At 46.1% G+C, this 24,436-nt stretch overlaps 1 protein-coding gene across 4 annotated transcripts in view; it reads right to left on the bottom strand.

Moving 5' to 3' along the window:
- Positions 1–24,436, bottom strand: part of AK7 (adenylate kinase 7) — a 57,304-nt gene that overhangs the window by 23,414 nt on the left and 9,454 nt on the right. For 3 of the 4 annotated variants that reach the window (XM_054566947.1, XM_054566944.1, XM_054566943.1), the window contains exons 4-9: positions 20,230–20,324; positions 15,209–15,319; positions 4,365–4,445; positions 3,514–3,602; positions 1,520–1,610; positions 105–182 (exon numbers count right to left, since the gene is read on the bottom strand). In XM_054566947.1, the coding sequence (XP_054422922.1) occupies positions 105–182; positions 1,520–1,610; positions 3,514–3,602; positions 4,365–4,445; positions 15,209–15,319; positions 20,230–20,324 (545 nt within the window). The remainder of the gene's footprint in view (positions 1–104; positions 183–1,519; positions 1,611–3,513; positions 3,603–4,364; positions 4,446–15,208; positions 15,320–20,229; positions 20,325–24,436) is intronic. The other variant, XM_054566946.1, reaches the window with a different exon arrangement.

A 24,436-nucleotide genomic window follows, 5' to 3' on the forward strand; every position in this document is an offset into this window, starting at 1 on the left:
AGTTGTGCAGGAGCTTGGAAGCCAGGCATTGTGACTCCAAACTCCTCAGGAACCACTCTATTTAGGAAAAGTGTAGGAAAAAAAAGAATATCTTATATACTAACTGTTAATTCCTTGGTTAGGAAAACATTTTCTTTGGGTACTTTCTGGATTTTCCCAGGTCCAATATATTTACTGATGCACTGTTAAAGAAAAATAGAAGTATTATTTGGTTTACCAGTACGAGTTTAATATAAAAGTTCTCAAATGAATGCCAGCATAACTGAATACAAACAAAATTGCAAAACAGAGGGGAATGCACTAAGATATTCATTCACTTATTTAACGATCACCATTGCATGCCAGGGATTAGAGATAAGGATGAGAAAGGCCCGACTCTTGCCCTCAAGAAGCTCCCCCTCTGAACAGGGAGGCAGATGTGTGCACACAGATGTGTAATATTTGCAGCTTACAAAGGGGATGCTGGGAGTAAGGAAGAAACATCTGGCCTTTGCGGGAAGGAGGCAGGGAGGGTGCAGAGGAAGGTAGTTGAGCTGTATCTTCAAGATGAGGGGAAGGGCAGGAGAGGGTTAGCTGGGCTCCGAGGTGACAGGTGGCTTTGGCCAGGGCAGCCTGGACTAGAGAGGAGACGCGACAGACCCAGAGCTCCTGGAAGCTGCCAGCTGGTTTGGAGAACCTAATGATCAATACACTGAGGCAAGCCCATTGTAGCATTCTGGTGAGTGATTTGTGTGGGTCTAGCCCTCCAGTGGTCTTTCCTGTTGCCCTTCAAGCCGGCACTGGAGAAAGGCCATTTTGGCTGTAACCTGCCTACACTTTACTGTAAGGCCACATGGGGAGTTTGGTTTTATGGACATTCTATTGGGTTAGCTAAAAAGTCCATTATGTTTTTTTCTGTACAATGGCTCTAGCAGCTTCATTGTCTTTTACTTCATTGGAAACAATTTTTCCAATTGTATTGTGACAGCTGTCATATCAGCGTGTGTTTTAAAAAAAATTTATCAAAATTGGTGAATTTTTGTGCAGACATTTTAATATTGAGGGTGGAAGAAAATACGCAGCATTTTCAGCATGTTATGCCTTCTTATCTCAAGAAAGGTAAAAACGCAACTGAAATGCAAAAAAAGATTTGTGCAGTGTATGGAGAAGGTGCTGTGACTGATTGAACGGGTCAAAAGTGGTTTGCGAAGTTTCTTGGTATTACTGACATTTTGGCCAAATAATTCTTTGCCATGGGGCTGTTTATGCATTGGAAAATGTTAAGCAGCACCCTAACCTCTACCCACTAGAAGCCAATAGAGGGAGATAGTCAACATACGCAAAATACCCAAATCAATAAAGTTATTGGTGAAAATGAAAAATATGTCTTTTATTTTATGGAAAAAAACCATAGAGACTTTTTGGCCAACCCAGTTCTTTAGGAGTCCCCAGCCCTATTAGCACACCTGATCCCTTAACTGTACTTTAGGCATAAAACGATTTAAGAAATGCTATCAAATATGGAATAAAATAGCTGTACCTTGACTAAGTCTTCCAGGGTCTGGATAGACTCGTCCACAGCAACCAGGTAATGAAGCTTCGGCACGTGGTCTATTATGTTTTGTATCACTCTGCAGGCCAACAGGGAATGGCACCAGAGAGAAAGAGCCAAAGAGATGGAGTGGATTGGAATTCACTGGCCACCTCCCCCCTGCGCCCACTCCAAGGTGCTCGGCGTTTTAGTAAATTATGTCACTTCACATCCAACAAGGTCACGATCCAGGGGATGGGCCACGCTACAGGTGGGGATGCCGGCGAAGAGGTACGTGATGCCTCGCCGGCTGCAGGGCTGCCGGATTTGAAGCCGGGTGGTTCATCAGACAGTACCTGACCCCGCAGGTCCGCAGGCTGTGAAGTCTGCCCGCTCAGAGGCTTGTTGAATACACAAGACATTTGGGGCAGGGGGTGCACGGAGTCGACACAGAGTCGGGGAAGCCGTGGCTTTAAGGGAGTCGCACAGCTCCAGGGCCTGGGCCTAGGGTTTTCCACCCTGGATTAGCAATGGCTGCCCACAGACGTTATCCCCGGAACGGTCTGACCAAGTAGGCGCTATTATTATCCTTTTCTTAGAAATGAGAAAATCAGACACAGAGTGGTTAGGTAACTGTCCCAGGTTCACACAGCCGGCGAGAGGCAGAGCAGGGATTTGAGTAAAAATGAAAGAATTCCAGAGAGGAACAACAGCGACTGGAAGTCTGACACAGGACTATCAATTCTACCTCCATTTAAACTCTTTTTTTTAGTAAAATAAAAATAAAACAAACACATACATCGAAATGCCCATTTCGTATCATTTATATTAATTTCTCAGAACATGATTTTCTTTAGTTTCTTCCTTGTTAAATATTTGACAATCTTAGAAGAAATCTGTGGGAGAAAAATGCTACTGAGTCCTTTTGCAATGGGAATAATTTAACTCTAATTTACCTGTTTGGAAGTAAGATGGTAAGGATTAATGCTACGTATTTTTTCTTAATAATGGAAAATATCTCTCTGCATCTTAAAAAGCTGATAATGTGAAAATGCAGAAGAGAAGGGCACTTTCAGCGCTGCCACGCCAAGTGTGAATGCCAGCTGAAACACACCTGGGTTTGGTGTGGAGCCTGAAGCTTACACAATTCAGGGGATCCTTCTTTAAGAAAAATAATAATATTTAAGTTTAGGGCCTTGGAAGAGGCTCTTTCAGGGCGGGGGGGTGGGGTGGGCGGTCCTAAAGTATAAGCTTCCCCAGTAAATTTGCAAATCTGCCTGGCACTGTGACCAGCTTGTGGCCAGCGCAGGAGAGAAAGGGTAGAATCCAGAAGCCAGACTCTCAGGGAAGAGCTGAAACTCAGTTAGGGGTTGGGGAAGGGGAATGAGTGGAAGGGGCAGTAAAACAAAGCCCCTGGAACCCGAAATGTAGACACGATGAACCACAAATACAGGCAACCTTCATGTGGCTCGTGTTCAAGTCAGGGTCTGCAAAGAAGGGGCGCGGTCTCTGGGTCTGCCTGGGGCCCAAGGCTTGGATACTCAGAGAGTGTGAAAAACATGCGGTAACTTTGCCTACAGTTGCCCAAGAAACCCACTTCGGCTTTAGAGTTCGTTATCTGATTTCTGGAATTTAAATTGGCGGGCTGGGCAGACCAGTCTCGCCTGGGACAAAAGAATAAGAACACTAGGTGCCCAGAAGGCACAGAACAAGCTCCTTCTTTCCCAGAATGGGAAGACATGCTATTCTGCTGATAAAGTTTTTAAAGGGTGAGCCTGAACATGCCATCAGAAGCGTGGAGCTTTTGGATGGCGGGGACTATTTCATCAGAGGCAAAATGGAGATCATAACCATACCTTCTGCACTGCTTTGTTGTGAAGAGTAAACACAGTAATACGTGCAAAATCCTTAGTGCTCGGTAAGGGCTCAGTAAATGTTCGCTTATAAACAAATGCATTGGTCAATGAGTTGGCGGGGAGCAATATCCCTGGGAGAATTCTTACCCTGCTAGATCAAGGACATGAATTGTTGGAATTATATTCGATCCATCCCCAAACACTGGTAATGCAGGAACCTCACCCATCCACGCTAACTAAAAGAGAGAAAAGCACAAGCGTTATTTCCTCCATTACATGTGTATGATTACTACTGGTCTCATACAGCGCTATATTCAGAGGCACCCAAGGGGTCTGTCTGTCTGATGCAAATGAAGCACCAAAGAGCTGTTTGGTAAATCCATTCTGATGAGATGTATCCAATCCTGTTAAGATGATTAGAGTGTAGCCCTGGATGGTGCGGCTCAGTGGACTGAGCACTGGACTGTGAAGCAAAGGTCACCAGTTTGATATCCACTCCTAACGTATGCTTTGGTTGCGGGCCAGGTCCCCAGTAGGGGGTGCTTGAGAGGCAACCACGCAGTGATGTTTCCCTCTCTGTTTCTCTCCCTCTCTTTATCCCTCCCTTCCCCTCTGTCTGAAAATAAATAAAACTTAAAAAAAAAAAAGATGAATAGAGTGTAACCCCAGAGTTGAAGTACTTGTCAAGAGTCTATACTCTCATCAGCTGTCTTTAGCAGTCATCGGCATGGTACCTTTGTAGGAAGAAAATGCTTACACAAGCCTGATGTCTTTGAATGAGAGATCCATCTTTTTCTTCATTACCCTGAGTGGTGACCGCAAGTTGTTAACAATGGGAGAGGAAAGCAGGTGGCTGTGGTCTACACCTGTGTTTCCCCGAGCTCTCAGCCATTGTACGGGCATAGCCGCAAGCAGAAGCAATCAGAAATACCTTAAAATTGCATGGCCTTACTGTAAACCAGTAGTAAAAAACCCTCATAGTCATTGACAAGTCGTACCTTAAAAAAAAAGTGTAAGATGCCTCCTTCCGCTCCGTACTGGAGTCCAGCAGCAACCACGTACGTTGCCAATTTTTTGATCTATTAGGTAAAATATAGGAAAAGGCACTGAGTGTAATGTCATTCATCATAGTGCCCCCGATTATGTTAGTGGTTAAAAAATGAGCACTTTAGGGAGTCTCGTGACCTCTTTCAGCTACTAAGCTATTGTTTAAGACAAAAATAGTATCCTTTGAGGAGACAATAGATACCACTCCACGCTACTCAGGGATGCCTCTGACCGCTATTAGAGTTTAATTATCACTCTTGATTAAGTGAAAGCCAGAGGTTATTATCTGTGAAGACTTCATACCTCTAAGCACTACATTGGGCGACCAGGGAAATGGGGAGGTATAAAAATTAGTCCCTCCCCGATGGTCTTTAATTACCTGGTAGGGGAGGTGGACACACGTAAAACCGTGGAGTTTGGTCATGAACCTTAATACAAGAATTTTAATTGCTGCAGGGTGTTCATTTCATCCAGGAAGTGTAATTTAGGCCCTGGGAGAATTGGCCTCAATATTCAACCATTTTTTTAAAGTCACCACGGTACTAGAGGCTACACTGGAGGGACAGGCTTTTTGCAGGTTCAAAAGCTTAAGGCAAAGATAATTCTGGGCACCAATTCTTCTTATTTGAATGCCCTGTTCCTATAATACAATAACCATGTGGCTTTAATGATATTTAGTTTCAAAAAGGGGAGCGAGCCCTGGCTGGTGTGGCTCAGTGGGTTGAGTGCCGGCTTTAGAACCAAAGGGTTGCTGGTTCGATTCCCAGTCAGGGCACATGCCTGGGTTGCAGGCCAGGTCCCCAGTAGGGGGCGCACAAGATGCAACTGCGCACTGATGTTTCTCTCCCTCTCCTTCTCCCTTCCTTCCCTTCTCTAAAATAAATAAATAAATAAATAAATAAATAAAATATTAAAAAAAAATTTTTTTTTTTTAAAGTGGAGAGACTTGTGTAGTTGTTGGTGCAATTCTTCCTGCATTGCTGAGGCGAGGTCCCGGTATAAGTGGTGGAATGGCCACCAGATGCCTGTTTAGGTTCCATTAAATATTTGATTCACAGGCCACCACAGGCCGCCCCACTTCAGGTCGGATTTTCTTCTCCCTGGTTAATTAGATTGGAAATTTAATCTTACCTGAGAGAGAGTCATTTGCGGGTATACCTGTATGTGACTGGACTCTTCTCGCTAATTCATCCCCCGATTAAAACACCAGAGTTAGCATCAGGAGTAGAGTGAGCCACCACGAAACCCCCCATCACCACCGCGATTAGGTTTCAGAAAGTTGGATGTTGGTAAATTGAAAGGACGAATGAGAAACGGAGAACAGAGCCCAAGGAGAGGCAGGAAGCCCTTGCTATAGGAGAGCTGGAGGGCTCAGGGAGGTTTCTGGGGAGGAACTTTGTCACGGTAATCGATCCACACTCCTTTCCGTCCAGACCGGAGGATACACTAGGCAACAGCAAGGCGCAGGCGAAACCGGTTCCCTCGCTTTTCCTAAATGTACTGGCTAACATGATAACAGAAAATTCCCAAAAGGATTTGAAAAGCCTTTGGGCTTGAGGTTAGCGAAGGCATGGAGATCTGGGGAGAGCGGTGCTTGGAGAGGACATGGAAGCTTCTTCACCCCTTCCCCATACCTTGCCCTACACATCTCTTCCATCTGGCTATTTCTGAATTATACTCTTTTATAATAAACCAGTGAGCTAATAAGTGAATGTTTCTCTGCATTCTGTGACCCCTCTAGGAAGTTAATTAAGCCTAAGGGGAGCGCTCATTGGAACCTCTAATCTACGGGGGTTGGTTGGAAGTACAGGTGACAACCTGGGCTTGTCCCTGGTGTCCGAAGGTTGGTGAGCAGCCTTGTGCAACTGAGCCCGTCCTCTGTGGGATCTGACTCTGTCTCTGGGTAGAGAGCATCAGAGTTGAAGTGAATGGTAGGACACCCAGCTGGTGCACAACAAATGCTTGTTGTGGGAAAACCCACCCCTCCCCCATACAATTTGGAATTGGGTCTAGAACGTTTACCAAGAAAACAAAGAGTTCCCCTCTTCTGCTCCAGGTAATGAGGTAGATTGGAAAAAATGCAAAAACCCCCAACTTTTCCTGTGTAGGTAAAAAAAGCGTTCTACAGAAAGTAACCGCACAGGGTGAACTGATCATAGATTCCAAAGTGAACAGGTCATGGTAGGTAGTCACACCCTAGGAATGTAACGTTTTTAGTACAAGGTCTATTTTTGCCTTAAGCAAGCCCTGTCCATTGTTTTTGTGCATCTAGATTAACATACCTTTGAAATAAGCCTAACTATCCTCTGGCAAGTACATAATCTTGGTAACTAATCTTGTTAACTATGTTGTAATTCAGTCCCACCCCATGTAATGGTCCTTGTTCCCGCCTTAATTTCAAATGCAACAAAGAAACTGCAAACTGTCATTCTTGGGAGCATTTAAGATCTTGCTTCCCTGCAACTGTTGTTAGTTTGTCTTGAATCAACTCGTAACAATTCTCTATACATTTGGACATTCTTATGTTGACACCTACTGTTACCTGTCCAAAGTTAGTGGGCCTCACACGTTGAAAAGCCAGAACAAAATGTCCGAGTTTGGAGTAAGGAAAGGACTATTGGTTGAGAAAGTGCCCCCTGATGAAGATGGGAACCCTAGTGACCCCTCACACACGTATTACGAAAGCACAGTCAGGCTTCCTTTACGCCAAAGGAAGGAGAAACGGAAGAGGCACGACGCAGTGAACGCTGAAGACATCTGGGTGCCGCCAGGGGTCCGAGGAAGACTGTGCTAGTTGGTGTGAGTCTAGTTCCTGCAAATCTTTGATAAACAACACATGCGTCCCTTATCTCCTCAAGCCAAGCAGAATTCCTCTAATGTTTACCTGTCTCTGTGCAAGACGAAGCAGGTGCTATAGCCATCAGCCTGCAGGCCGTGGCGGACAACGCAGGCTGAACAGATGGAGTCAGGGAGGCCGAGTAGTTCCCCTTGTCACACTACTATACACACCTAGAAATGCCTAATTAGATGCCACTAGTACCTTCTACGTGTGGCAGCATCTCAAGAATATGAGGGGTATCCCCAGGGGCCAAATATAGAGACATGAGAACAAGAGTGAAGAGAGCTGACAGCGTGGCGGCCCTGGGAAGCTGCTGGTTTCTTAATTTGTAAGTGCGAATCACAAAAAATCCTCACTCGAGGATGTGGTTCGTGGTTTGAGAGAGAGACTGAGAGAGAGAAAACATCAGCATGAGAAAAATTAAGCAGTTGCCTCTGTTAAAAGCCCCAACTGGGATCAAACCCACAACCTAGGTATGTGCCCGGAGAGGGGATCGAGCCCACAAACTTTTGGCTGTGGATGAAAAGGGGCCACACACTAAACCTGACAAGCTCAGGGGAGGCCTGCATGGTGGCTTTACAAACTCAGAGACCTAACGTAACTGCGTAGGGCAGTCTGAAATTAACAACTTTTTAACTAAAACCAGGTCATGGAGGGCAGTCCTATCGATGGGGGACTCACACGTGGGAAACATTGTAATTTCAGGTAGCAGCTAAGAAGCTCACTAATCCCTGTATGTAAAAAGCTATTGTTCCAGGAACTGAAGGTATGACTCACCCTGACTCCAGGAGACCAGAGCAGTTCCACCCGTGTGCCGCCCCCCCCCCCCCTCCAGGTCTCAAGCGATCAAGATGGCATCTCAGCCATTGTGCTGCAGGCTGAGACGCTCACTGCCCAGGGCACAGGTGAAAGAATGCTGCGGCTTTTATCTGATCAACTTTTTCCCTGAATTCCAAACCCATAACCTACGCTTTTCTCCTCCTTACAAAAAGGGTTGGTTTAAAATGGAATTTAAGACGGTCTTGTGGGGCGTGAACCCCCACCCCCCCAAAACCGTCTTCCCAGATCACCAGCCACCAGAATAAAGCGGCCGTAAATATTCAGTCCCTGTCTCTGCTCGCTGGCCTGGTGGGTGACAGGCAGCAGGAATGCTGGCTTTCCTGGTTTCAATGTCCTAGGCTAGAATCTTCCCTGACCAAAGTCAATCTTTACCTTAACTGAACCTGTCTATTGTTTTTTTTGCATCTATGGTAATATACTTTGGAAGGTCAAATTTCCTTTTTCAGGACACCTCAAAGCACAGGCCCAAGCACTGGGAAACCACAAATCGCCTCATTGTTATTGTTATCGTGTTAATTGTTGTTAACTGTCCCTTACCCACAATGCAAAAGAGGCACGTGTCCATCATTTTACTTTGTATCCAGTCCCAGAGGAACCCCGCCCTTTGCTTTCTCCCACCTGCCCAATCCACCTCCAATGGAGTTCATGCAATCCAGTTACAGCTTCTTTTCTTATTGTAATGTATAAAAAGAAGGGGTAAAACTTCCCATTTTCTGGAGCATTTTCTTATTCTGTTCAGATTTTGCTTCCAGCAATCGTCATCAGTTTGGCTCAAGTAAACTCATAAGAATTCTTCCAGGTTTGGGCATTTCTTTGGTGACACGGAGTACAGGACGATGCTCCAACCAACTGAGCCCCCCAGCCAGGGCTAAGTGCGAATTTTCAAATCCATGAGGGTGGAGGAGACAAAGCATTGGATCTGGTGAGGTTGGGAGAGGGGCCACGCTAAGGAGGGGCTCACCCACAAGTCAGGGTGGGGTTAGGGAAAAGCCACCAAGTGCCACAGGGAGGAAACAAGGAACCGGTCACACCCCGCCAAATTGGGGAAGGAATTCTAAACCTGGCCTCATACTTCTCAAGTACTCGTCTTTCAAATTTATATTACCTGCCTAATCCGGGGATTCCAGGGCCGAGAAATCACCATAACAAGCATTTTAGGCCGGAAGACACCTTGGACACTTTACAGAGCAAATATTGACCCCACCCCACTTCCTGTCCTTTGAAGCCCCAAAGAAGGGACACCAGCTAGGGCAAGAGTGGCGACCTTCGGCAACAGACGAGCAGACTGTCATGCCAGTTACACCATGCGGCGTGGTCTTGGGGAGAACCCTATGTCACGCTGGCCGCTGTGGGTCTCGAAGGGGCCTGGTTCATCCATTTACTTGAGACATTGGCAGCAGCGCTTTCAAAAGACAGACAGACTTCGCCTTTGCCCACTTTTTCCTAAGAATTCATTTACGTGAAGTCCTTGGGGCGATGATGAGTTATAAAGAAATGGATGTTGGCAATTTAAAGACGTGCTGTTAAAAATAAAATGTAAACATTTTACACAGGAAAATGTTGTTTTCCTATGAAAACAACAGGAATTTTTAAAAAATTGTATTTATTTATTTTTAGAGAGAGGAGAGGGGAGGAAGAGAGAGAGACATAAATGTGCAGGAGAAACATCCATCAGTTGCCTCTCGCATGCCCCCAATAGGGGACCTGGCCCCCAACCCAGGCATGTGCCCTGGCTAGGAATTGAACCAACGACCTTTCAGTTCACAGGCTGTCACTCAATCCACTGAGCCACACCAGTCAGGGACACAGGATTATTTTTAAATTGGAGTTTTAGAAATCACAAGAAAATATATGCTTATTAAGAGAAAATATATGCTTATTAATTACTACATTTTTTTAGTAATTCACAAAAAACCTGCTAAAGATGAACTCATAAACCAAAATTACAATTTTTTGAGAGAATAGTTCACCATGAGTGAAGCCAGATTTGCACTGTCTTCAGAAAATAAATAAGCAGAGATTATAAAATAAATGTTTAAAAGGATAAAAAAAATTTAAGAAATGGCCCTGGCTGGTGTGGCTCGGGGGGCTGAGTGTCGGCCTGTGAAGCGAAAGGTCACGGGTTTGACTCCTAGGCAGGGCACACGCCTGGGTTGCCGGCCAGGTCCCCAGTTGGAGGGGTGTGAGGAGCAGCCGATTGATGTTTCTCTCACACATTGATGTTTCTTTCCACCTCTCCCTCCCTTCGCCTCTCTCTAAAAAAAAAAGTAAATAAATAAGTCTTTAGTAAACAACAACAACAAAGAGTAAATGGTTCCCTTCTCCCACCCCTGAGGGTGAATAGCTGAAACCGCCCTACTTGGGGAGATAGAGGGCAAAAATCCAACTAGTGCCATGTGTGCCAACCCCACCCCAGGACGGATGAAGTTCAGGGAATAAGTCTCATTTTGGTGCATCACCCTAAGGCCTCCCTAAACGGCCAGCCTTTAAAACCCCTCAAAATGAAGGGCGCAGTGGGTGCTCTCCCCGCCAGGAACAAACTGCGCCTTTCCCTTCTCCCTCTTCTTCCCCCACAGGCCACGTCTCCTAAACCTTAGGAACCCCACGAGGCTTGCAACCAGGGAGCAACGGGCAGCGGCAGCTTGTCCTGGGCTCGCCCCCTGACCTGCCCCAAAGCCCCCTTTTTCCTGGACCTCCCGGCGAGCGAAAGCAGGCCCGCCCGAGCCCGCTTCCTTCCCGAAACATATCCATTGAGCCCCACTTGGCTCGCCAGTTGCTTCCAATACCCTAAAGCTGTCCTTGTTTCACTGTCCCCACCTTTAATAAACGGCCTTGAAAAGTCACCTGGACTCCTGTTGCAAATCTGGTTTCCAATCAAGTGTATGAAAATAGAACCACAATTTTAAAACCGGAAAAAGTATGACAAAGGAAGATTATAAGCCAATCTCACTTGTATCTCACTTGTGAATGAAAGGACAAAAATGTCAAGTATGACTCTAGTAAAGCAAATAGAAACATTCTTTATTAAGAAATTATCATGAGTGCCCTGACCGATGTGGGGCTCAGTTGGTTGGCGGTCGTTTTGTAAAGCAAAAGGTCGCCATTGAGTCCCGGTCGGAGCACATGCCTGGGTTGTGGGTTTGGTCCCCTGTTGTGAGGCAGAAGAGAGTAAGGGAGGAGGGAACTCCGGAGGCACCCTGGGGCTAAGATCAAGGGCAACAGCACAAGACAGAGGCTCTGTTCTAAGACCGGTTGTTCCTGCTTTCTGGGAAACCACCTCATTATGGAGAATCAGGAACGCACCTGCGCAGAAGATGCTACAAGACCTCTGCTTCATTATAATAGCATTATAATAACTTAGCATTGTGGGACCCCTCCCCTGGTGGCCAATCAAGGAAAATCATGGGAGACCACATGTGCAGTAGCTTTAAAGTAACATAACTACTTGTGCATGCACAATAAAACCCCGCCAAAACGAGCCAGGATATATCCATCCTGTAAGAATAGAATTCCTCCCGCCCCTGAGGTCAATCTCTGCTCAGAGTTGGCCCGCTCCCATGTTCTGTGGAGAGTCCTATCACGTAATACATCTCTCTCTGCTATAAACTCTCTGTGTGTTTGATTCAGTTCTTTGTCTGCAATCACCAAGAACCTGGTTCCCTGTGCCCACCGGTGACAGCTGGGGTGCCTACGAGAGGCAACCAATCCCTGTTCCTCTCTCACATGGACATTTTTCTCTCTCTCTTTCTACCCTCCTTCCCCTCCCTCTAAATATAAATAAAATCTTTACAAAAAAATTATCATGATCAACTTGGGCTGGTCAGAGAACATAGGCATCAAAAGCCAGTGGGATAATTATCCATTACAACAGGTTTCATAAATTGCCATTGAGCTTAGGCACATTATTATTTTTTCTTCGAGGACCGTAGACTCTATGTTCTCAGGGAATATTAAATGACTTAAGTGACTTTGGCAAAACAAATGGGCAATTCTGGTTAACTCAAAATACTAATTAAAGTTTATTTTTAAATATTCCAAATAATCGGCATGACTCATTTAAAGACATGTTTGGTGTTAGGCAAATCTGAACTAGTTAGGCAACTTGTATAATTATTAGGGCTTCTCTTTGCCTCAGAATACAAAATAATTCTTGGGTTTGTACCAGGAATGCAAATGTGACCACTGCAGATGGAGCAACGGCGTGGGAGCCCCGGGCCACGGGCCCCAGGCGCGCCCCGGCCGCATCTGCTCTGTTCCTTCTGCTCTGCTTGGGCCTGTGAGGCCAGCCTCGGCCGCAGTGCCTGGGGCATAGTGGGATCCAGACAGCTGTGTGTTCAAGTCATGGGTTAAATGATCAATAATTCCAAGGCTCTCTCTATCTGATGAGAAGCAGGGTCACTGAGATGACCAAGTTGGCCAGATCAACCTTATTTATTTGATTAATTGTTCAGAAAAGAGTGATTAAGAAAGCTGGGGATAAAAATAACATATTTTTAAAATAAAATTTTGAATCTCTTCTTTAGAGCCTGGGACAAATATAATGTTTTCATAACAAAAAAGATATTAAGATGATACCATGTGTCTACTTTAGACTGTCCTTCACATCGGTTAGTTTGTGTCTGTGATCATGGGCGCTCAATTAGTGAATTACATCAATGACCAAGAAATCAGAGGTTTTGTCTAACACAAAGCCATATGGCGTTCACAGTCCTAGACAGGACGGATGGTCACTCATGCATCCACCACCCACGTGCCTCGCGGGACTGCGCCTTCTCCCCGCAGGCCTTGAGCACCCTGTCTCTCTCTCCCTCTTGCTTCTGTCTCCTAGAGGCTGGACTCCCACCGCAAACGTGACGCAGTTCCTCCACCTAGTGGACTAGGGCCGCCATCCTTCCGGGGCCCGTCCCAGGATACTTGATTTCAGCTAGGACTCCTTGGTCAATCGTCCAGCCTGGCAAGAATCACGCCAAAGGACGGGGCGGGGGGGCGGTGCTTAGTCTTCACTCAGGTGGAGGAGCCTCAAAGGACAAATTGTAAACTTAGATGCTTCCATGTGGCGAGCAAACCTAACGCCGACAATAGCTCAGTTATTAAAGAAACAACTGTATAAATACAGTATTTCAGTATTACTTAAAATAAATTCTAAAATACACAAAAAAAAAATCATGGATTTCCTATTTGGGGGCCATGTCCAATGTTTAATAAAATAATTTAGTTTTAAGTCTCAGAACTGGAAGAAATTTAGACTGTCTAGTCTTGCCCCTTTATTTTATTTATTTTTAAAAGATTTATATATTTATTTTTAGAGAGAGGGGAAGGGAGGGAGAAAGAGAGGGTGAGGAACATCAATGTGTGGTTGCTTCTCACACACCTCCCACTGGGGACCTGGCCCACAACCCAGGCATATGCCCTGACTGGGAATTGAACCAGCGACTACTTGGTTCACAGGCTAGCATTCGATCCACTGAGCCACACCAGCCAGGGCTATTTTATCTATTTATTTTAACCCCAAAAGTTCAATAACTTGGCTAAGGTCGTAAGTTCATGGATAGGAAAGTGGCTATAAATTCTAATCCCTTGTGGTTTCCTTCAAATATTTTATACCCACAGTGTTTGTATTGCAAAAGTTAAAAAACAAAACAAAACAAAACCCAGCCGTGGCTGGTGTGGCTCAGTGGATTGAGAGCTGGCTTGCAAACCAAAAGGTTGCCAGTTTGAGTCCCAGTCAGGGCACAGGCCTGGGTTGCGGGGCAGTTGGGGCTGCGTGAGAGGTCAGAGGCAACTAGTCGATATATCTCTCACACACCGATATTTCTCTTTCTCCCTTCTTTCCTCTCTCTCTAAAGATAAATAAATAAAACCTTGGGGGGGGGGGAAGTGTAGAACAAAAGGATAGAACTTGAACTTGGGCACAAAGTTCCTAATGTAATAATCCCCCAAACCACTAGGTGTCACCTTAGAACTATTACTACATACCACTCTGGCAGGTCTTCAGCTAGTGGGGAAAACGTAATGGATGGTGGATGGAACCTTTGGAGGTTTGGGGGTTCTATATAAGTTTCACATAAGTTCAATGAGGATGATAGTTATAACACTTAGTTCACAGGATGTTGAGGATTACATACGAGATACACAAGGATTATGTGAGGTATGAAGAGTAAAATATTTAGCACAGTGCTTGGCAAACATTTACAAGCCCTCAATTTTAGCAGTTACTACTTACTCATCACCAGGACATTATGGTCACCTATTTTGATAAATATAGGAGAAATAAAATAATTTCATCATGTATAGGATAAATTTTGCTGCAACGGAAAGCTAGTAAGTTACTGTTACTGTTTACATGGGCGTCTCAGCTGTTGGTAAGTCTCAGTGATTGGTGACTGGGAAGTTTCAAGATCAACTATCGTAACTCTATTGAATGATGGAGTTTTGGAGCCAGAAACAAAACAAAACAACATCCACAGGCTGATGGGTCTAGACTGGAATCACAGCTCCACCACTCGACACCGCTTGCCCACAGTGTCAACATCCTGAAAGGGGGACCACCATGCACGGCTACCATACTGTGGTTGTAAGGAGGTCAGACAAGGCCGCGAAGTGCTCAGAAGGTGCTCGGTAAATGCTGCCTAAGTGACCTTGAGCAAGTTACTAAAGGCCTGGAAACCTCTGTCTCCTTATTTGTCAGATGAGGTTAACAGGCACTTCTCAGGGTTTTAAGAAACAAATTAGATAGATTCTGGAAAAAGGAAAAATGCGGTCCCTCCGCCCTCCCTCATCCATTTAAACTCTGAGTTATTGGACCCTTCTGGGCTGAGCAACCCTTTGGGCCTACAGACTCCTTGGCAGGAGGAGTTTGAGTTCTGCTGGGGACCCGGTACATGGCTTTCAACTTAGTGGGCTGGACCAGAACCTGGGCCAGAATCCAAGGGTGGTGCATCTTGGGGTGAGCGTGAAGCCCAGACATTTTGGGTGTAAGGACGAGGAAACCCAGCACAGAGATGTTTAACGCGTCGAGAGGACGTACGCAAAGCTGGCGGAACCGTCCTGGCCATTCCCATTCTGCCTCAGAAGAGAACTTTTCTTACCGAGAAAGCTGTGCTACTGCAGACTTACATTTTTTCCAAATTTGAGAACCATTTTTTCAGCATTTATGTGGTCCAGAAAATGAGGATGGTGCTTTCTCCTTCGATAATCCTCTTCAGTAAATGGAACCTCAGAATCATCCTATGAAAGGAAGAAGAGGCCAAACTCGATGAGTTAGGGCTACAAAAAACTAAACTCGGCAATGCCAGCTGGGCTGTGTTCCTTTAAGCTCAAATAAAGTGTTCTAAAAACCACTGCTTATTTTGCAGTGATTTAATTTTCTTGAAAATGTTTTAGCTGGCCACATTTTAGCATTTAGACTTAATCTAAACAAAATTAGAAATTTAAATGTCTTTTATTTTGTAGAGGTGGTGCCAGGTTGACCTGTGAATCCACGAAGTCATTAAATGACCCCCTTCTTAATAGTTCTTGCAGTGTAGGTAGTTTTGTTTTGAATCTAAATTGTGATTTTTCCCCTTCTTTTCTACACCACCCCTTGCCCTTGAATCAACCCCATGTGAAGAAGAGCCTACCAAGGCACAAGTTTCTGTCTCAGGCTTTAAAAACTGCTTTCATCAGGTAAGATGGAGTGTCAGCCCTGAGAGCGGGGATGAGAAATCCACGTATTGCCCCACAACACCCTGAGCTGCCCGTCTCCCTCCATCTCCCCCAGTCTCCCCCAGCCTCCCCAGGACCCAGCCTCCTGGGCTACGCCATGGAGGCGTGCGTCGGAAACAACGGAATGAAAACCTCCTGGAGAACCGAAGGGAGCAACGAGTTCCATGATATGGAGTGATTTCCTCAAGTCCATCAGATGCAGAGGTTCTAGTTGGAGGAGGGTTTTATTTTTTTATTTGCTAATATTTTTAAGAGATTTTCTTTCTTTATTTTCAGCCACAGGAGGAGGGAGGGAGAAGGAGAGGGAGAGAAACATTGATCGGTTGCCTCTTGTTCGCCCCCAGCTGTGGACCTAGACCGCAACCCAGGCTTGTGCCCTGACCGGGACTGGAATCGGTTGACCTTTTGGTTTGCAGGCCAGTGCTTAATCCATGGAGCCACCCCAGCCAGAGCAAGCTGTGTTTTAAAACATACTGTTCATGTTTTGGAACCTCTCAATCGCATCTCATTGGTCTAAGTTCAATAACCAGTCCCGAGCACTTGAGAACAAGGCTTACACGGAATCAACCAGAGGCAGAAGAAACAGGCCCCCGAGGAAGCGCAATTGTTGGCAGGTGTGAACAATAGGAAGCGGGGCCCTGGTGACGGGGTCCAGGCTGGGACTTTGCGGGGGAAGAGGCAGGTGATAGCCAGGTCGCCAGGGCTTTGGCCCGTGTGGAGGACTTTAGGTTGATCCTCAGGGCGTTGGAAGGCACTGGAGGGAGTTCGCAGGACACTAACAGGGTCTGAATTCTGGACAAGGTCGCTTAGGCGGTTCCTCGGAGGCTGACTGGGAGGAGGTGGCGGCAGGGACCAGTGATGCGGCTGTGTCAGTAGTCCCTCGACACAAAGGGAACAAGATGGATTCGCGATACATTTTGGATGATGAATTGACAGGCTTTACTGACGCGCTGGCTGTGGGTGGGAGGGAGTGAGGGGGAGCAACTGAGACGATACCACTGGGGAACAGACTGGGGGAGAAGTCGTTCTAGGGGGGACGATCGCGTCAATTCTGGGTCCGCGGCCCACGCTCGATGAGCACGTGCTACCTAAGAGATGGCCTCTGAGACGTGCCCGGTGGCTCACGTGTAGGGCTGCCGGATAAATTTGGGACACGCAGCTAAAAGTGAGCTTAGATAAACAGATTTGGGGTAGGTCTTACATATCGTATGGGGTATACTTAGGCTAAAAACTGTTGGCTGTAGATCTGAAATTCAAATTCATATGGGTGTCCTGTGCTTTGATTTGCTAGATTTGGCGAATCCCACTCACAGGGTGTCTGAAACAAGTGTATTCAGTCCTGACTTCGAGATGAATCCGTCCTGGCATCTCCCTAGTCCTGGCTAACAGGGCGTGGTGGCTGGTCTGTGGAATGACGTTCCCGTCCCTGGCACTGGCTGCCCAGCACCCCTCTTCTGAAATTTGCCGTGCCCTCGGGTTTTCCTCTACAAAAAGAGCCACTTCGCTAGCACAGACGGCCCCGCAAATTACCAGGTGGAGAATCTAGGCCGAGCCACTGTGTGTGTGTGACAGATGGTTCTGTCATGCCCTCTTATTCAGAACCAGTTACTGTTTATCGTGAAAACATGCATGTCACGGGCTCCCTCTGTTCAGTCCCTTTGTGGACGGCCTGTGCGGAGCGTGGCACCCGCTCTGATGTTTAGTCCATAGCAAAGTTGTTCTCTTTCTCTATCACCTCGTGGAGAGATTTTCTGGACTGGGTGGAGATTTCATTTTTAATATATCTCCCCAATGGTATCCACGTGCATTTTTTCTGAACCACTTGAGAGTAGGTTGCATACGTCAGTCCCCTTTCTTCTTTAATATCCAGTGTGTATTTCCTTAGGACATTCTCCTGCATAACTAGTCAACTTACGAAGTTCAGGAAGTTTAATATGATGCAATGCTTTTATCCAATCTACGGTCCATGCTCCAGTTCTGTCAGTTGTCTCAGTAACGGCTTTCTAGCACGTTTTCCTTCAGAATAGGATCTAGCCTGAGATCATGCATTGCCATGTCTCTTTAGTCTTCTTTATCTGGAACCAGGTTTCAGCTTTCTTTGTCTTTTATTGCCATTAAAAACATTTATTTATTTATTTTTAGAGAGAGAAGGGAAGGGAGGGAGAAAGAGAGGGAGAGAAATATCAGTGTGCAAGAGATATAGCGATCAGTTGCCTCTCCCGTGCTCCTCAATGGGGAACTGGCCCACAACCCAAGCATGTACCCTGACTGGGAATTGAACCAGTGACTTTTCAGTTCACAGGCTGGCACTCAATCCACTGAGCCACACCAGCCAGGGCTATCGCCATTTTTAAGGCATACAGGCCAGTCGTTCGACAGGCTGTCCTTCAGTCTGGGCTGACGTGAGGGTCCCACATGACTCGACACAGGTTTCTGCCCAGCAAACCTCTTTCTACTGTGCTCCCGCTGCCTACGCATTCCCTTGGATTGTTCCCCTGCCTTGGATTTTTTGGAAGTAAATCTCAGACTAGTATCACCTCATCCATAAACACTTCATTAATTTCACTGCAGTTGAAAATATCAATCTTTAAAAAAACATTTAGTGTTACTGGATCTTTTTAAAGAAATTCTTCCCATGCTCAGCTTGTATATCTCTCCACACCATGCCTTTCTCCTTCCTTGGGCAGTGAATAAAAACTTTACTCTTTAAAAAAGAGAGAGAGAAAGAAATCCTTCCCATAAGTTCTATAATTTTTTTAAAATTAAATTATGCTTTTTTACTTTTAAATATGTGATCCATCTGGAGCTGAGTTTCTGTGTGTGGTGTGAGGTAGAGAATCTTAGCAATGGAAATGTTCTCTAGCTTCATTGTTGTGGCTACTAAATCAGATGCATTTGTCAAAACTCATAGAACTCGACAGTAAGAAGGGCTAACTTTACTGTATGGACCATAGTTTGCTGTGTATAATGCACGCACATGTTTTATGCGCATTATACATGGGATTACTATACCCATAGTATGTAATGACTATAACCTTGTATAATGCGCACCCTTATTTTTCCCTCAAAAATTTGGGCAAACAGTGCACGTTAGACACAGCAAAATATGGTCATTTGCACCTTAATAAACCTGACTTAACACCGTCGTGAGCCATGAGGGAAATGGAAGTTAAAACCACAGTGAGAGGATGGGGCCATGCCAGGGCACGGGAGCCAACGCAGGCGCCACCTCCCCGTATTTTGGGGACAGAGGCACCTCTTCTCCACTCTCAGCCCATCCAGCTTAGGGGGCCGAGCATCCCTTCCTCCGGACATGTGATGACGGCCGAAGTCCGTCCGCGGACTGCCCCGTCAAGTGACGCAGTAAGTTCCCACCTTCCTACAGTCCGTGTGAGTTGGTTTACACCTGGAGACAAGTCATCAGGCCAGCCAGGTGACCCAGGCCGGTTGGATAGCAGACACTTCCCTGGATACCCTGGAGCAGTAATAACGTGTCGGGCCTGCTCCTGGCGGCACCCAAATGGAGCAGGGGGCTGACCTGACAGCAAAGAGCTTGCGACCTGGCCCCTGCCCTCGGGGTTTCCTGGTCCTCCGGGGGAGAGAGGACTGAACAAACCAGTGTGGTTTGATGCCAGGAGTGCGATAAATGCCTAAGTATTTTCTTGTGATAAGTAGCGTATTCTGTTGATTCTATCCTGTGCACGTCTCCCAGGTTAACATCTCTGATATTAAATGTGTCTGGTAATCAATGGCTTATTACATTATTAGTCAGCGAGGAAGCACTGACGCCGCCCTTGCCGGTGCCCCAGTGACCCTGGCAAGGACTATGCATGTCGCTGTCCCTTCCCTTCACTTAGGTCCTGCACAGGCGGCTCTAATTGCCTTTTGAAATGTCTTTGAAAAGATTTGCTGGGATTCAGCGCTGAAGTCAAAGCTAGTTCATGGGCCCAGAGGTGCCCAGCAGCGAGAGTCAGTCTGACGTTGGGAAACAATGACGCTAAGCCCGCATTTTCTTGCAAAGTAGTAACCGCGTGCTTCATAGAAAAGGGAAGTGCCCACTATTAGAGGCATGGCTCAGGTCTGGTACTGAGTGTGTGGAGGCAGAATGCAGGTATGACTCAGAGCAGTTTTGGGGAACACCTTAACCACTGTACCTTGCTTCTATTTTCCTTTTAATGTATGCACAAGAAAATAGATGACCGAAATATAGGTCTGAATAAGTCTAAAAGAGAGCTCTCTCAATACTTTTAAAATAAAAAGTGTAAGTGATGAGCAAGCGGCGGGGCCACTTAGAACTGAGTGGGCTTGGAGTCGGTGAGCTCTATTGAGTGCTTATTATGAGATTAGGTTCAGGAGTGGAAGAGCACTGGATCCACGGGAGAAAGTCCTCTTCGCACACAGGCTACGAAGGACAAGATAGTGGCACTACTTACAGGGTCCAGGGGTTTGGATCGCGCCCAGGTCATCACTGTGGAAACCAAAATAAACACCTTTCGCTTCTCAAAGTGCCCGATTTCTTCATTCAGCGCTGTGAAGCCAAAGAGTGAGCGGTTACTTGGATCCGCGCAGAACACGCATGTACTGTTAGTGAGACTTAGAGTTACCCCTTTTTAAAAAAATACTTTATTTATTTATTTAGAGAGAGGGAAAGGGACCTGGCCCACAACCCAGGCATGTGCCCTGACTGGGAATCAAACCAGCAACCCTTTGGTTTGCAGGCTGCTGCTCAATCCACTGAGCCCCACCTGCCAGGGCAGAGTTATTCCTTTTTCCGGGAGCAACCCAACACCTGGGGGGCGCCCCCTCCGATGCCTCGCTGTCCATCCCCATCACTGGTGTTGGCGCCCTCCCCCCAGCCATCTGACCCCCTCCGCGCCCAGCCGAAACCGCGAGCCTCCCTACCTATGTCAGGCCTGCAGCCGGCGCCTTCACCTCCCTGTGGGCCCGTGATGGGAATGACCATGGAGGACGCGGATGGGCACAGGTCGTGGGCATTACTGAGCTCTTACCGTTATGAGACACACACTACTCTGGTCTCTGTTTTACAGGTGAGGGAGCTGAGGCATAGCGCACCAGGAATCCCTGAAGGAAGGTGGGGGCAGAGGGCCCTGTCGGGGCAGCCTGCTGGTCAGGCCTGGACGCTCCCCCTGTGCTGCAGGGTCAGCTGCGGGGGGTGGGTGGGTGCATCTGGGGATGGGGCCGTGGGCACCCCTGAGCGGAAGGTGAGGCCCTCTTAGGGACTCACAGAAAGCAGCCCGAGGTAGCCTACGCCATTGGGGAAGGCAGTCATCGGGGGTGTGTCCACCCTTCCCACTCCCCTGGGTGGGGGAGAGCGGCAGGCGGCCAGGGGGCTGGGGGCAGGGTGGGGGGCCTAGGTAAGGTGGACTCTCAGTTAGGAACGACGAGCCGGGATTGGAATGCAGTGCGGTGCCGGCCGGAGGGCGAGCGTTTCATTTCCGAAGGCTTTTCCCTTCCCAGGAGGCCTGGTCGCACACCTAAGCACGGACTCTCCGTGAATGCTTTAGACGTGTGGTTCTGCTAAAATATTTTTCATGATGTATAAAAGTCCAGAAAGAAAAAAATCTAAAGCGAGGTTTAATCACATTGTCAGAGGACCCGAGCAACACAGGTAGTCATGGTATATGACTACCAGGTATCCTGAACCTAACAAATGCGTGGGTTCCTATGGGAAGGTGAGAAAGTATCATTAGGCCTAGGAGCAGTGTGTGCACACGTGAGTCCCAGCTCAAACGCTAATTTTAGCTTCTATCTTTATTCTATTAACAAAGGTGCTCTCTTTGATTTAATTGTGCCCTTCCTCCCTTTCTGCCTGCGCTGTTTCAGATTGGCCTATTTTGTGAATGCTGGCACGTTGAGCGGTCCTCTAACTGGGTTATCTTCTTTATTTATAATTTTCATGGGTCAAAAGTGATCTGCTTGTTCAGTTGTGGACAAGCACATTTTATCCGTATCTGCCAATGTTTTCCTCTCATTTCTAATACTTTCTTTCCTTCTCCCATGTTATTTTACCTTTCTTTGATAGTATCTGAAAGGCAAGATAGGAGAATTCTTTTCTATTAAAACATGCTAAAATAATCAAACATGATTAAGAACTAATACATATCCATTGTACAACCAAAATTAAACAAAACCCCTGAATCTAAGAATGTGCTTCAGGTGAAATGACGAAGTTCTCCCCGCCCCCGCCACCCTCCCCCCGCCCCCGCCGAGTCCATAGCCCCAGCAACTCCACGCCACCCAGGAGACCCTGATGACAGACCAAGGGCCTCTGACTAAAGTGCAGTTAAAGCCTTTCCACCCAATGGAGAGGTGACATTTTCTTAATTATATAAAGCCCTTTATTAGAATAAAGGAGGAAGCAGTAAAACATATTCCACATTTTAAAGTTCATGAAAGGAAATGCAGTTATCCAAGTTTGAGAACCAATTACATTCCTGCGAGGGGAACTTGGGGAGGGGCCCTACGAGAGTCTGAAGGTCATTTGTCATAGGAGCAGGTCAGTGGTTAATGTCTGAAATTCACAATCAAAGGACATCAGTGCGGGCATTCGTATGTATTGAAAGGAACAAGTGCGCTAAATGAGGTTCCTTTGGGGAGCAGAGATGGGATGGAAAGAAAATGTAGGGAATTGTTGCTTTTTATTCTAAGCCCTGTTATGCTTTTTAGTTTTCAAAACATGTCCAGGTTTTATTTCGGAAAAAAGTATTTAAAAATTTCGAGAAAACTGCAAGTGTACATTATACAGAAACATCAATTTCTAAAAGCCTGGCACAAACAAGAACTCAATAAGCATTAGCTCTGATTACTATTTTAGGCTGTGCGATTATTTCAGAAGGTGCAATTATCCATCATCTGTAAATATTTGCAAAGGGACAAAATGCACAAAGCAGGCTTATAAAATCTCTGTTGCAGAAGATGACACAGTGTTCATGTTTTTGATTTGTAGCTTATTGAATGAAATTTAGGCCCAAAGTTATAAATGAGAAATGAACCATTTGAAGCCCCCCAGGAACCCCACACACCCACAGAGAGTACTTTTTCATCATGGTTTCCCTAACAGGTACAGTCATTCCTGAGGCTCTAGTCCACTTCTTTAATGTAAGCCAAAATATGGCTTTGCTGTTGACATTATTCAGGGGTTGGCAAAGGTACTGCCTGCTTTTTAAGTACATTTTTATCAGAACCAGACCATTCACTTACATATTGTCTATGGCTCTGTTCTGGCTACAAAGGCAGAGAAGTGTGCTCAAAGAGCCAAAATATATTTTCTCTCTGGTCCTTCACAGAAAAAAAATTTGCTGACCCCTGATCTAAACTGCCTAAAACAAAGATAATGCAGTGTAAAAAGTATAGGAAAGGACGGCGCTCTGTGCTTTTTTGGCTTAGCCTAGAACGGCGACTCAGATAAGCTGATGTATTTTCTTCTTTGCTCCTGCCTTGATGAGGAGACGAATTTACAAAGCGCCAAATTGCTAAACGTCACTTCGTCCTCCCAGGCAGGAGAGCCTTAGAGTCCACCACATTTTTCAAAGCCTTTGAAGACTACAAGTATTTCCCACAGCCTCCTGGACCCTTGTTCTCAGGGAACCTTTGCTGAGCCCTCATAGTCAGACAGAATGCCTCTCCTCATCAACTCCCACCCCTCCTGTGAGAACTCTGCTGAACCTGCCATCCTCTCTCCAGCGTTCACGTTTCTGCACGCGCCTTAGCTCTCTTGCAGGCCTCCAAGTGCCTAAAGGGGGTGTGTGTTTTTTTCTTATTTGTCCCTGTATCTGCCCAATATATTTAACCACGCTTCTGTAAGCAGTGCCTGCAGCATGAATAAAGGTCAAATTTGGGGAGTTAATATTTCATTTCTTTTAATGATTAAAAAAAATTCTATTCTTTGGAATAGAATATTTTGTTAAAATAATTAAACAAGGAGGCCCGTCAGACTAGAGTAGTTCTGATGCCTTCGCAGCCCACATCAGTAAACCAAACCTAAGCCAGTAAAAGGCTCAAGGTTAAGAAATCAAAATGTAAAGTCAACCAATCACGAACAGCCAACTAGGCTCTTCCAAATAAGGTGACTGCTTAAGCTATAGCCAATCAAATCATTCCTTTGCGTTGTTCCCAGCTTTTCTCTATAAAAGCCCTCTCCCTAGCTCCTGTTCATGGAGCGCTCCTAACCACTCCAGGTGTGGCACTACCTAATTTGAATTGATTTTTTGCTCAAATAAACTCAACATTTTTAATATGTTTCCATTTATCTTTTTTTTTTTTTAATCCTCACCTGAGGACATACTTAATGATTTCAGAGGGAGGGGAGGGGAGGAAGAAAGAGAGGGAGAGAAACATCGATGTGAGAGAGAAGCATTGATTGGTTGCCTCTTGTATGTGCCCCAAACAGGACTGAATCTGTGACGCAGGCATGTGCCCTGACTGGGAATCAAACCGGCGACCTTTTGCTTCGCAGGATGATGCTCCAGCCAACTGAACCACACTGGCCAGGGCTCTGTTTATCTTTGAACACGATTTCCAGGCATATCCATTAGGCTGATTTCAATTTGTGTTTTAGGTAATTTTCAGATAATATCTCCTAATGGTCCTAATTTGCTGAGCGTTTCTTAGATGACTCTT

This window comes from Pteronotus mesoamericanus, unplaced genomic scaffold (genome assembly GCF_021234165.1).
Source record: "Pteronotus mesoamericanus isolate MK-2021 breed Mesoamerican mustached bat unplaced genomic scaffold, CSHL_Meso_final contig_182, whole genome shotgun sequence".
NCBI classification, from domain to species: Eukaryota; Metazoa; Chordata; class Mammalia; order Chiroptera; family Mormoopidae; genus Pteronotus; species Pteronotus mesoamericanus.